Here is a 13,552-nt window from a genome sequence, read left to right on the forward strand (position 1 = left end):
GAGAGCGTTATATAGCAGAGTCGGTGGACACGTTCCCTCCCCACAATTAGCTTCAATTCTATTCATTCACTCCATTCAATCGTATTTATTGAGTGCTTACTGTGTGCAGAGCACTGTACTAAGCGCTTGGGAGGTACAAGCTGGCAACATCTGGAGACGGTCCCTACCCAACAGTGGGCTCACAGTCTAGAAGGGGGGGACACATATTAATATAAATAAATTACGGATATGGACATAAGTGGCTTGGAGCTGAGGGTGGGGTGAATGAAGGGAGCAAATCCAAGTGCCTTGTCCTCAGTCTAATCCGCTACCTGCCATTCATTCATTCAGTCATATTTATTGAGCGCTTACAGTCTTTTAGACTGTGAGCCCACTGTTGGGTAGGGACTGTCTCTATATGTTGCCAACCCGTACTTCCTAAGCGCTTAGTACAGTGCTCTGCACATAATAAGCACTCAATAAATACGATTGATGATGATGATGATGACTGTCTCTATATGTTGCCAACCTGTACTTCCCAAGCGCTTAGTACAGTGCTCTGCACACAGTAAGCGCTCAATAAATACGATTGATTGATTGATTACTGTACTAAGCGCTTCCCCCTGTCACTCCTGGGCTCTTATCGATAGCCAACTCTTACGTGATCCCTCCATCCCCAAACCCCCCAAACTTCAGAATGTTTTTGCTGATGCTCTTTCTCGCGCTCTTGCCTGCCTTCTCTCGCATGTGCCCACATCTTGCCCAAGAGAAGCGACTCATGTTTCTGATTTAGTTTTCAGTGTGGACAGCAGATCAAGGAACTCCGGGCCCAGCATGAGGAAAATATTAAGAAGCTGGCGGACCAGTTTTTGAAAGAACAAAAGGTAAATCGTAATGTAGAACAGCCTCCCTTTGGGAAACTAAATCTGGAATCCGGCGCTTATCAAGGCGCTGCCGAGACCCTGTCGCCTCGAGTAGGGTCACGGTTTCTGTGAAGGTGATCGCCCGCGCTGTCCTGCTGTGGGGTTCGCCAAGTTCGGGCACGCGTCGAACTCCAGTGGAGATGAGTCAGTTCCCTCCGGGAAAAGCTGGAGGAACCGTTAAGCCTGTCAGACTCCCTAAGGACCCACCGACAGTTTTGAAATGTCAGAAAACCGTGCCAGGCCTGGAGCCGGCTTGGTTCCAGCGCCCTGCCGCTCCGCGCTGGCAAGCCGGAATCGGGGAACGAGAGGCGGCGGGAACTGGTCATCATCATCATCAATCGTATTTATTGAGCGCTTACTGGGTGCAGAGCACTGTACGAAGCGCTTGGGAAGTCCAAGTTGGCAACATAGAGAGACAGTCCCTACCCAACAGTGGGCTCACAGTCTAAGAGGGGGAGACAGAGAACAAAACTAAACATACTAACAAAATAAAATAAATAGAATAGATATGTACAAGTAAAATAAATAAATTAATAGAGTAATAAATATGTACAAACATTAATACATATATACAGGTGCTGTGGGGAAGGGAAGGAGGTAAGATGAGGGGGATGGAGAGGGGGAGGAGGAGCCACCCGCTGTGGCTCTGCTTATTCTTCCCCGCATCCTCTCCGCCCACGAGGTCGTTTGGCGTATTCTTGTCGAACCGCCGTCAATCAGTCACTGGTAGGGAGTGCTTGCCGTGTGCGGATCATGATTCTAAATGGTTGGGAGAGTACAATCACTGCTCATAAAGATCTCACAGACTAGAGAGGATGACGGACATTAAAATAAAGGACAGATGGAGACATCCGTAAGGACCGTGGGGTCGATAGTATCAGAGTGCTTATGGGGACTGTGAGCCCACTGTTGGGTAGGGACCGTCTCTATATGTTACCAACTTGTACTTCCCAAGCGCTTGGTACGGTTCTCCATTTTATATATATATATATATATATATATATATATATGTATATATATATATATATATACATATATATATATATATATATAAAGTGCTTATACAAGTTGGCAGCAAGTATAAGAGGAAACCGTATAAGCGCTATAGACTATATATATACAGTCTTCTCAGGCTGTGAGGGCCTCGAGCTTTCCAGACACAGAGGCCCACTTGACCTGCCCTCTAGGGTCAAAGGTTACAGCCTCCCCCCAAATCCTGTTGCCATGGCATCGGCCAAAGGCATCCAGAGCAGAACGGCCTATTGGAAAGAGCAGGGGCCTGGGCATCAGAGGTCCCGGGTTCTAACCCTGACTCTGCCACTTGCCTCCTGGGTGATCTTGGGCAAGTCACTGCACTTTCCCGGGCCATCTGCAAAATGGGGAGTCAAAGCCCAATCTCCTTTCTACTTAGACTCCAGGCTCCATGAAGGGCAAGGACTGTGACCGGCCTGATTATCTCCTATCTACCCAAGTGCTTGGCACATAGTAAGCACTTAATAAACGCCACCATTATTATATTCCTCAGCAACAGCATTTGTTGGATGCCTTCAGTGTTTGAAGTGCCTCCCCAAGCACCTGATAACGATGGAAATGAAGGCCCCGTCTCTGTTTCTGCTTTCTCAACCTCGAAGGAAAGCAGCTAGGGAGGGAGGAAGGGCAGAGCGAATGGAGATGGGGGGAAAAGCCGAGTGCTGGATTCTTGAGCATTTTGCCGGCGGGATCACGATTCCCCCAGTGGAGTATTTGCAGACGCCGCACTTGAGACCTACTTGAATTAAGTGCTTAGTACAGTGCTCTGCACACAGTAAGCGCTCAATAAATGCGATTGATGATGAATCGGTGATGAAGGAGAGGGAGAGAATGCCGGCACTGTGCTCTCAGGAGCGCCTGAGGCTGTGCTTCATGGGGAATCTCTCCGGCCTTGGCGCATTCAGCCGCTTTCCAGCGCTTCTCCTGCTGTTTACATTCTGGGAGCGAACCGTGTACGAGCCCGTGATGCGGAACATCCCGGACAGGCGCGGGGAAATCTGGGTGACGGAACCGGCTGGTTCAGAGGAGTCCAGGCGAGCTCGACGGATTGCAAGAGTCTCTTCTTCCTCAGCCTTCCCCACGTCTTCCCCTCCCTGTTTGGCCCTCCGTGCCCTCGTGGGTCGAGCGCGGGTGTGGAGGTTATTGCATCTGTAAAATCAATCAATCAATCAATCAATCAATCGTATTTATTGAGCGCTTACTGTGTGCAGAGCACTGTACTAAGCGCTTGGGAAGTACAAGTTGGCAACATATAGAGACGGTCCCTACCCAACAGTGGGCTCACAGTCGAAAAGGGGGGTTAAGATTGTGAGCCCCACGCGGGACAAAGGACTGTGTCCAACTCTATTTGCTTGCGCTTAGTAGAGTGTCTGGCATGTAGTAAGCACTTAAATATTAGGGTTATTATTATTATTCTGGTGCCGTTTAGGCCGGCGGGTGGTCATTTGGGCGAAAGTACACGTTCTGAACTCTCTTTAGTGGATCGCTCCAGTCACAATGCAATTTTAGGCTACTGAACGGGAACCCCGAGAAAGCGATGGTGATGGTTTTTGGCAGAGTCAAGACTGTGATCCTCCGGCCTGAGGGACCGACCTACGTTCAAGGTTTTGCAGATTTATGGCTGACAGCAAGGCACTAACGCGCTTCTGACTGAATGGAGAAGCGACCGTCAGGAGGGTCTTTCCTCTTTGGAGTGTTTCAGTAGCTAACCATCCCCTAATGTTCATTCATTCATTCAGTCGTATTTATTGAGCGCGTACTGTGTGCAGAGCACTGGACTAAGCGCTTGGGAAGTCCAAGTTGGCAACATACGGAGATGGTCCCTACCCAACAGTGGGCTCACAGGGAAGGGGGAGACCGAGAACAAAACAAAACATATTCACAAAATAAAATGAATAGAATAAATATGTACAAATAGAGTGGAGTAATAAATACGTACAAACATATATACAGGTGCTGTGGGGAGGGGAAGGAGGTAAGGTGGGGGGGATGGAGAGGGGGAGGAGGGGGCTCAGTCTGGGAAGGCCTCCTGGAGGAGGCATTTATTAAGCACTTACTGTGTGCAAAGCACTGTTCTAAGCGCTGGGGAGGCTACAAAGTGATCAGGTTGTTCATTCAATTTATTCTGTCAATAATATGTCTCTGTTCAACAGCAGGAGGCTCCGAAGGTCCAGTCCAATAATGAAAACGAGCAGGGTAGACCAGGTGGGCCGGGGCCCCCGCCCGCCGCCGAGGGAGCAGAGCCCACCCCGTCTAAGAATGAGGAGCCCTCGAGCAACCAGATCCCCCCGGGCAAAGGTAGGTTTGACTCCCTGCTCCCTGTTCTGGCTGAATCTCAACCCAGCGGAGTGTTTTCCAGCGCCCTGTGCCTGCCGCCCCGTGATCCTGCCCGGAAATGCACTGGGCAGCGGGAGGGGGGCGGGATTCGGTCCTGTCCTGGAGTCAGGTCTCTGCAGCAAAACTAGGTGAGGGCTCAGCGGGTGCAGAGATAGAGAGAGAAAGAAAGAAAGAGAAGCAGCGTGGCTCAGTGGAAAGAGCCCGGGCTTTGGAGTCAGAGGTCATGGGTTCAAATCCCGGCTCCACCAACTATCAGCTGTGTGACTTTGGGCAAGGCACTTCACTTCTGTGCCTCAGTGACCTCATCTGTAAAATGGGGATTAAGACTGTGAGCCCCATGTGGGGCAACCTGATCACCCTGTTTCCTCCCCAGCGCTTAGAACAGTGCTTTGCACATAGTAAGCGCTTAACAAATGCCAATTATTATTATTATTATTATTATTACTTCCCCAGTGCTTAGTACAATGCTCTGCACACAGTAAGCACTCAATAAATACGATTGATTGATTGATTCTCTGTGCCTCAGTTACCTCATCTGTAAAATGGGGATTAAAACTGTGAGCCTCCCGTGGGACAACCTGATCACCTTGTAACCTCCCCAGCGCTTAGAACAGTGCTTTGCACATAGCACTTAACAAATACCATCGTTATTATTATTATTATTATTATGTTATTAAATGATCACCAAATACCATCGTTATTATTATTATTATTAAATGATCTTTACGAATGTGTCCCCGACTAGGTGCGGCCATTGGTGGCAAGTTATATATACCTGTATATACCAAGTATGTACCTGTATATATGTACATATGTTTGCACATAATTATTACTCTATTTTACTTGTACATATTTATTCTATTTATTTTATTTTGTTAATTATGTTTTGTCTTGTTCTCTGTCTCCCCCTTCTAGACTGTGAGCCCACTGTTGGGTAAGGACCGTCTCTATACGTTGCCAACTTGTACTTCCCAAGCGCTTAGTCCAGTGCTCTGCACACAGTAAGTGCTCAATAAGTACGATTGAAAGTCAGGAAGGCAGGGGCCCGGGGGGAGAGCGGGACCTGTCCCGAGGGGGTGGGGAGGTGGGGCAGAGACCGAGAGTGGGCCCAAAGGCGGAGAGAAGGCCGCCCCAGCCCCTTCGCCGGTAGCTCCGGGTTAACTTCAATCAGCAAGAGTCCAGAGGGCCGTTCTGTCTGCTGTGTGACCTTGGGCAAGTCACTTAACTTCTCTGAGCCTCAGTTACCTCATCTGTAAAATGGGGATGAAGACTGTGAGCCCCACGTGGGGCAACCTGATCACTTTGTATCCCCCCAAGCGCTTAGAACAGTGCTTTGCACATAGTAAGCGCTTAACAAATGCCAACATTATTATTATTATTATTATTATTCCTTGGGCAGATCAGGTGAAAGGCGGAAGCGACGCGGGCATGCCCGGGATCGAGGAGAATGACCCCTCCAAAGCGGAAGACCTTCCCACCGGTGAGTACCGTTCCCTCTGAGGAATGGAGGGAGAGGGCTGCCTTCCCTGGGTTGAAGTGGCCCCCGCCACCGTCCGCCGGTGAGCGGTTTTGAGGAAGTCCGAACCTTGGGCCCAGTATAAAGGATGCACCTGAGTGCCAGCCACCGGCCAACACCGGGCTTTCCAGGCTACAAACGGAGAGCCATTTAGATCTGGGGAGCTCCGGCTGGTTGGCGCTGCCCGTCTGCCTGGGGCCCGTTGCCCGCCTTCGAGGGGCTCGATCAATACTGGAGAAACAACTTGGACTAGCGGATAGAGCTCAGGCCTGGCGATCAGGAGGACCCGGGTTCTAATTCCGGCTCTGCTGTGTGTCTGCTGTGTGACCTTGGAACGGTCACTTCACCTCGCTAGGCCTCAGTGACTCATCTGTAAAATGGGGTTTGAGACTGTGAGTCCCACGTGGGGCAGGGACTGGGTCCAACTCGATTTGCTTGTATCCATCTCCGCGCTTACTACAGTGCCCCCTTTTAGACTGTGAGCCCACTGTTGGGGAGGGACTGTCTCTATATGTTGCCAATTTGTACTTCCCAAGCGCTTAGTACAGTGTTCTGCACATAGTAAGCGCTCAATACGAATGATGATGATGATGATGATAGCAAGCGCTTAACAAATTCCATTATTATTATTATTATTAATATTATTATTACTGCTGCCACCTGGACAGGCTATGAACTGAGGACACGTACGGAGATCTGAGGAGCCAGTTGGGCCCTTCGTCCTCTCCCAGGCCAGAAAGTCACCCTGCAGCGATGGCAGTAGCCCTTCCCCGCTAGACTGTACACTCTTTGAGGGCAGAGATGGTATAGTCACGCGTTAACTCCTCAGATATCCCTGGCCAGTTCCTGCAGGGCATTTTTCCATGTGAAGGGCAGCAGTGCCCACCACTTCGAGGAGCTTTGATTAAAAAAAAAACCCAAAAATAATAATAACCACACTTCAGTGGGATAGAGTGATAGAGACTGCTACCTGCAACGAGTCAGTCTCTCCGCCCAATCTCCCCCCGGCCCCCCGTCGTGGGTGATTGGGCGCTAACTCTCTGTTTTACAGTGCTCTGCACGTAGTAAGCGCTCAATAAATACGATTGATGAGGTTTTCACATCTGGTTGTGGCGTTGGTCCCAGATTGGCAGGATCGTAGTATCTAAGCTGAGTGTTGTGGAGAGGAAAGGGACCTGTCAATAATAATAATAATAATAATGTTGGTATTTGTTCAGTGCTTACTATGTGCCAGGCACTGTTCTAAGCGCTGGGGTAGATACAAGGGAATCAGGTTGTCCCACGTGGGGCTCACAGTCTTCATCCCCATTTTACAGATGAGGTCACTGAGGCCCAGAGAAGGTAAGTGACTTGCCCAAGGTCACGCAGCTGGCAAATGGCAGAGCCGGGGTTCGAACCCATGACGTCGGACTCCCAAGCCCGGGCTCTTTCCACTAAGCTACGCCGCTCTCTTGTCCCCCGGCGGATGGAAACACATCGAACCAACGGGCCACGTGATGGGTCCTGTTGCGGGCAGATGGGTGCCCCTTTCCCAAGCTCTCCCTTGGGAAAGTGGAGTCCATCCGACCCGCTGGTGGGTGAGCGTAAGAGACGCCGATGCTCATATCCATTGGGAATTGAATCCACTGTAAGGTTCATAAAATCGGATGGAGCGATTCGACTTGGGAGAACCGTTCGCCCGAACCGGGGCTGGTGGGGTGTTTGGTGAAATAGGTTTTTGTATCTCTAGCAGGAATCTTGTCTGTCTCCTCTAGCTCTCAAGAAGCCCCTTCTTGCTCTTCCTCACCGGGAAGATCATCAGGTGAACGTGTATCCACCAACGGGGCAGCCCCACACCCCAAAAGTGGCTCCAGGTATGCAGTCTCCCTCCCACGGCTTGGTTTCCTAAGCTCTGGAAAATGTAGGGTGCCCGCTCAGGTCTCCTGTCCGTTAACGAATGCCAACATCCAGTCAGTCAGTGTATTTATTGAGCGCTTAACTGTGTGCAGAGCACTGTACTAAGAGCTTGCGGGAGCTGAACGCAGCAGTCGGTAGGCACGTTCCTTGGCCGCAAGGAGCTTAACAGTCTAGACGGGGAGACAGACGTTCAGATAAATTACATATAAGTGTAGCAGTGCAGTGGTTAGGTGTGAATATGAAGGGCTTAAAAGGGAGCAGATCCAAGTTCATGGGTGATGCAGAAGGGAGAGGGAGTAGGGGAAATGAGGGCGTAATCAAGGAAGGCCTCTTGGAGGGGATGCGATTTAGCTCATTTTGGGCAGGGAATGTGTCAGCCAACTCTGTTGTATTGTACTCTCCCAAGCACTTATTGTGGTGCTCTACGCACAGTAAGCACTCAGTAAATACCATTGATTGGTTCAATAAAAATCAGGGTCTCCACCCAACCCCTGGAAAAAGATTGACCATTTTGAAAGGTCGCAACTAGTCCATGATCTGCAAGGCCAGGGACCTCTAATTGGGTGCGTTTTATGAGGGCCTGAAGTGTTACTACTGGAGATTTGGCTCGGGAGTCCCCAGTATCGTGAGCCCCAGGAATTTTGGCGTGTTTTCCCAATGGGATTAGAAGCGTTCGGGGCAAAATCCCTTCATGGTCCTCATTCCAGGTGGGACCAGGGCCTAACAGGTGATGTTCACTGGGCTGGGGAGGGAGGTGTCAGCCTCCAGATTACTTCCCCCAACGCTGCCGCTGCGTCCCTGATGCCACCGGGCCAGCCTGGTCAATGGGGAGAGCATTTCAAACTTTTATAATAATAATAATAATGATGGCATTTATTAAGCGCTTACTATGTGCAAAGCACTGTTCTAAGCACTGGGGAAGTTACAAGGTGATCAGGTTGTCCCACGGGGGCTCACAGTCTTCATCCCCATTTTACAGATGAGGGAACTGAGGCACAGAGATGTTAAGTGACTTGCCCAAAGTCACACAGCTGACAATTGGTGGAGCCGGAATTTGACCCATGACCTCTGGCTCTAAAGCCCATGCTCTTTTCCACTGAGCCACGCTGCTTCTCTAAGCAGCGGAGGAGGAGAGGACTTTTCTCCTCCAGATTTGTCCCTGGCCCTGCCGCTGCGGTAGGGGAAACCCGGGATGGTCTCCAGTGTTTCCCGAGAGGGAAGGGATCAGCACCGTGGGAGGCTAGTGATCCCTTTCGAGTTCTCCTGGGGCAGTTAAGGGAGCCTGCTTGCCAGCTGCGCTTGGGGTCCCGTGGCTTGTATCGGCTCCACGGTACGGGATGTGAAATCCAAGCCCCAAATTGGGGCTTCATGCGGGTGTCCAAGTCACCTGTTGTGGATCGGGTGTTTGTTGGTGTGTACTCGAGTGGGTGTGAGAGGCTGCCGCCTCCCGATAGTTCGTTGTGTTCATCAACCCGAAAACTGGGTCAAACCACTAAGTGCCCGCTACATGCTGAGCACTGTACTGGTGATGAGGGAGAGTACGGTAGAATTGGTAGACTTGATCCCAGCCTTTGAGGGGCCTGGAGGGAGACAGATTCTAAACTAGACTCTAGATGGAGGGGGTGAAGAGGATGAGGAGAAGCAGTGTGGCCTAGTGGCTACACCACAGCCCTGGGAGGCAGAAGGCCCTGGGTTCTTATCCCACATCCACCGACCGTGGACAAGTCACTTAACTCCGTGATGCCTCAGTTCCCTTATTGTAAAATGGGGATCAAGACTGTGAGCCCCATGTGGGACAGGGACTGTATACAAGCTGATTAGCTTACCTCTGTCCCAGTGTTTAGTACAGTGCCTGGTACATAGTAAGTGCTTAACAAATATCTTTTTTTTTTTTTAAAAAAAAAAGGAGAATGGCCAGGGGGAGGGAGGGAAGCTGTTGAGCTGCACTGCTTTTGTTCTCTTGGACCCTGAAGTGCAGTACAGGTCCCCGTCCGAAAGCAAGGTAACGATATCTTTGTGCCACAGGTGGAAACTCTGACGAGAACCCTGCCCCTCCGAAGCCCATCCCTGCCAATCCTCTGCAGCGTTTAATTACCGGCCAAAACGGGGAGAAAGACGGCGAGCGCAGAGCTCACCCCGACCTGCCCAAGCCAGTGCCAAAGGAGAGAGTCGGTGACTTCCACAAGATGAAGCAAAGTAAGGAACTTGTCTCAGCGCCCACTTGTCGGAAGCCCTCCGAGAGGCCCAGTGGCTCGGGATAGGCTAACTTTCCCGCCCGTGGGTTACAAGCGCGGAGCAGGGGGATGGAGCGAGGGAGCTGGAAGGGAGGTCCCCCGACTGGCTGGCTGACATGGCATAGCCTAGGCCTCTCCACCCCAGAATGTAACCGCTTAATCCAGGTGAGGGGGTTGCCCTGGAGACGTACTGTCGGGCCAACTTGGATGAAGTGGCATGGATTTCCACTCCTAGGGCCGGGAGCGGTAAGGATTTAAAACCATCGCCCCTTTTTTGTTTCCCCCTTGACCCGTTTTTAGAGGGACTCCGGGACTTGGCAGTGATTTGAACCGAAACCTCTCTGAAGCCAGCTCCGGGCAGCGGCAAGCCTTTGCTTAAAAGGCCAGCTCCTGTCGAGAGCTTTTCAGGAGGTGATCTTGCCCTGCTACTCTGAAGTTACAGTCTGGTTGGGGCTGAAGTCAAGTCGGCGGGGCGGGGCAGTGGGACTCCAGAGGGCCAGAAATAGTGACTGCAGGATGGGGGAGACTGAGGCAGGTAGCCCCCCTCCCCGGGGAGCTAGCTGGGAGAGTGTCGTCTGAGAACCAGCAGGCCCCTCTGGGGCTCCCTCAGCCCGGAGCGCGGGGAGCCGGATGAGGCAGTTTCTCAGTGCCTTGGAGCTGGGCGGGGGGCTCCTCTCCTTTCTCCTGGAACAGCTGCAGGTTGCACTTACATCCAGGCCTCGCCCATATTCTGGTTTGCTTGGGCGAGAATTTCCTTCCTCAGAGATTTAATTTTAAAAGTAGAAATGGAGAGCATCAAGGAAGGAAGATGTGTTGAATTGGAGTCGCCTCTTACTTTCCCACCATGTAGACCTCTTGGCAAAACATAATGCTTCCCCCCACCCCCAGCCCATAGGGCTCTATTTGGTAGAAAAAAAAAGCGCTACTTGGGAAAGGGTTGGGTTGGTGCCCTGGGGACCAGGGTGGCTGAAGGGACATCTTCCCAGTGGGGCCAAAACTTCCACCAGCTTCAGAAATCCACCCAGTAGACCGCAGGATACTGGCCCGGTGCTCAAAGTGCCCGTCTCCCTGTGGTTCTGCGCCCCAGGTCGCCAACGTGGTTCGGGGAGGGGGCTAGATCTTATCTGGGCGGCTCCTTGTGTAGCTTCCGTGCAGCGGCGATCCCCTCTGGTGGTCCAGCGTGGGCCGGGTGAGCCGCTGTGGCGAAGCCTCTTCCTGGGAATTGCCAGGCCATTTCTGGAGTGGGAAGCTCGGCTGCCGCTCCTGTGGGAGTTTCTACGATCCCCTTCCTGGCTGTTGTCGCCGGGGGAGTCTTTGAAGTCCCGCAGCATCATCGTTGGGGTTTTGTTTGCTGAGTTGGGGGATCTCTGCTGAGCAGAGGTGGACGCACTCCACTTCCCCCCGACTCCACGGCTGGCGGCCTACCGACCGCTCGATCCGGGGGCTGTGCCGTTCCCTTGGGGCTCTTGATCAGAGGCAGTGCTGCGGGTTTTGACGGTGGCCCAAAGTCCTGCTTTCTCGTGTGTTGACCGCGCTGTTTTTCGGAGGGCCTTGTCTCCCACGGCCAAGGCGAACCCAGAAGATAGTGTGCGGGGATCCTGGCCATTTCGGAGGGATTTGGTGGTGCTGGGGGGGCGGTTTCCTTTGGGGTGATTCTGTGGCTGGGTGCCTTGGGCCCTGTAGAGTCTTGGCAGGAACAAATAGAAATCTCTGGTGTAGCAGGATGGTCTGGTCAGACCCAGCCCCACCTCGAACGCCCTGAAGCACCACTGGCCGCACGTGTTTTTCAGCAATAAATAGCAGCCCCAGCTTTGGCGGACATCTCTCCCATCTGGGTAGAAACCGCAGCCCGTTCCTGGTGCAAAGCTGGCTTTGCTGAAATCTGAAGTCTGCCCAGCCTAGGAGACGTTGGCCCCGGCACCCTCGGCGTCGCAAGGCCCGTCCCTTCTCTCGGCTGCTCCCCGAGCGTCCCCAGCCCGCTCCGCGATAGCAGGGCGGGCAGGACTGAGGGGGTTTGAGCATACCCCCATGCAAACGGAATCGAGTCGTAGCATCGTGGAACATCCCCGAGGTCTCAATTCCCCTGTTTCTCCCAGCCCGGCTTGAATGCAGGAAGGGACCCGGGAGCCCCCGGACTGCTGGTTCCACAGATGGCCAGGGCGACCTAACCGTGGAGTTGGCCCAGGTGGTTCTGGGCGTGGACGCATAAGTTGGCCCGAAAAGGATTCTGAACTACTTTTGTGCGGTCGCCAAGAGGCTGACGATGGGCTTTAGGGGGGAACTTGCACATGACCAAGGGGATGTTCCGGCATCCTCAAAGCCAGAGGCCTGCGTCAGCATCCCAGAGCCAAACGTTGTCGGGACCCTTCCTCCTCCGGGGAATGTGGCGCCTGCCGTCAGAGAAGCAGCAGAGCGAATCCAGGTACCTTCAGGGTGTCTCTGCAGCGTTGGCCCGAGGCCAGGCGGAAGATATACCACGTGATAGTCCTGCCGGCCCTCTCTCCAGCCCCTGGAGATCTGGGGCCGTCCCAAGTCTCCGGCATCTTCAGTGATTCCCAGGGGTCTCACCAGCCAGAGGGCGAGGTCTTGGAACATGCTCCGTCCTCCGACGTCGCCGAAGACTCTGAACACAAGTCTGCCGATGCTCACCGAAGCCCCACTTCACGGAGGATGGACTGTAGATGTCAGGGTACCCAAGCAGCTGCCGTCGGGGGAGTGAGGACCCGAGTGAGGTGGGGGGGAGGAAAGTTTTGAGGAGTCAGCGGGGCACCTCCCACCCAACGGTTGGGATGGGGCGGCTCTTGGCGAGCGAAGTTTTGAAAAGAGGGTGGTAGGAGAAGCACGATAGAAGGCGGTGCCGGTCCCCTCGGCAGTCCAGCGGGAAATAGTGTGTGGCTGGCGGGGGGGGAACCGTGGGTCTCCGCAGCCTGCACACCTGTCCGCCATCGCCCCGGGTGGGGTCATTTTGGAGCCTGAATCCACCCCTGCGACTTGGCAGGGGCAAGATCTCCACTGCGGCAAGAGCAATCTGAGCTGGAATTAGCCCGCGGAGCAGCCGGATAGATTGTGGGCAGAGAGTATGGAGATAAGGCATCATCATCATCATCAATTGTATTTATTGAGCTCTTACTATGTGCAGAGCACTGTACTAAGCGCTTGGGAAGTACAAATTGGCAACATATAGAGACAGTCCCTACCCAACAGTGGGCTCACAGTCTAAAAACATCAGACATCAGACAATCCAACGGTGAACAAACAGGAGATAAGCCAGACACGTGCACACGGGCAAAGGCCCCTCTGAATGATATTTTTGTTTGGCCGGTGAACTGGGTCAACGGTCCCCACGTGTATGTAGATGCACCCTGCTCTGCTGTCTTCCCAAAAGCTTTTTTTTTTTTTATGGCATTTATTAAGCGCTTACTATGTGCAAAGCACCGTTCTAAGCGCTGGGGAGGTTACAAGGTGATCAGGTTGTCCCACGGGGGGCTCGTGGTCTTAATCCGCATTTTATAGATGAGACAAGAAGCAGCGTGGCTCAGTGGAAAGAGCCCGGGCTTTGGAGTCAGAGATCATGGGTTCAGATCCCGGTTCCGCCAATTGTCAGCCGTGTGACTTTGGGCAAGTCACTTCGCTTCTCT

At 52.6% G+C, this 13,552-nt stretch overlaps 1 protein-coding gene across 2 annotated transcripts in view; it reads left to right on the forward strand.

Annotated features, from left to right (window-relative positions):
* Positions 1-13,552, forward strand: part of GOLM2 (golgi membrane protein 2) — a 54,048-nt gene that overhangs the window by 22,011 nt on the left and 18,485 nt on the right. For both annotated transcript variants that reach the window (XM_038750121.1, XM_038750122.1), the window contains exons 4-8: positions 773-863; positions 4,085-4,229; positions 5,668-5,748; positions 7,539-7,637; positions 9,706-9,876. In XM_038750121.1, the coding sequence (XP_038606049.1) occupies positions 773-863; positions 4,085-4,229; positions 5,668-5,748; positions 7,539-7,637; positions 9,706-9,876 (587 nt within the window). The remainder of the gene's footprint in view (positions 1-772; positions 864-4,084; positions 4,230-5,667; positions 5,749-7,538; positions 7,638-9,705; positions 9,877-13,552) is intronic.

Source organism: Tachyglossus aculeatus, chromosome 8, assembly GCF_015852505.1.
Source record: "Tachyglossus aculeatus isolate mTacAcu1 chromosome 8, mTacAcu1.pri, whole genome shotgun sequence".
Taxonomy (NCBI): Eukaryota; Metazoa; Chordata; class Mammalia; order Monotremata; family Tachyglossidae; genus Tachyglossus; species Tachyglossus aculeatus.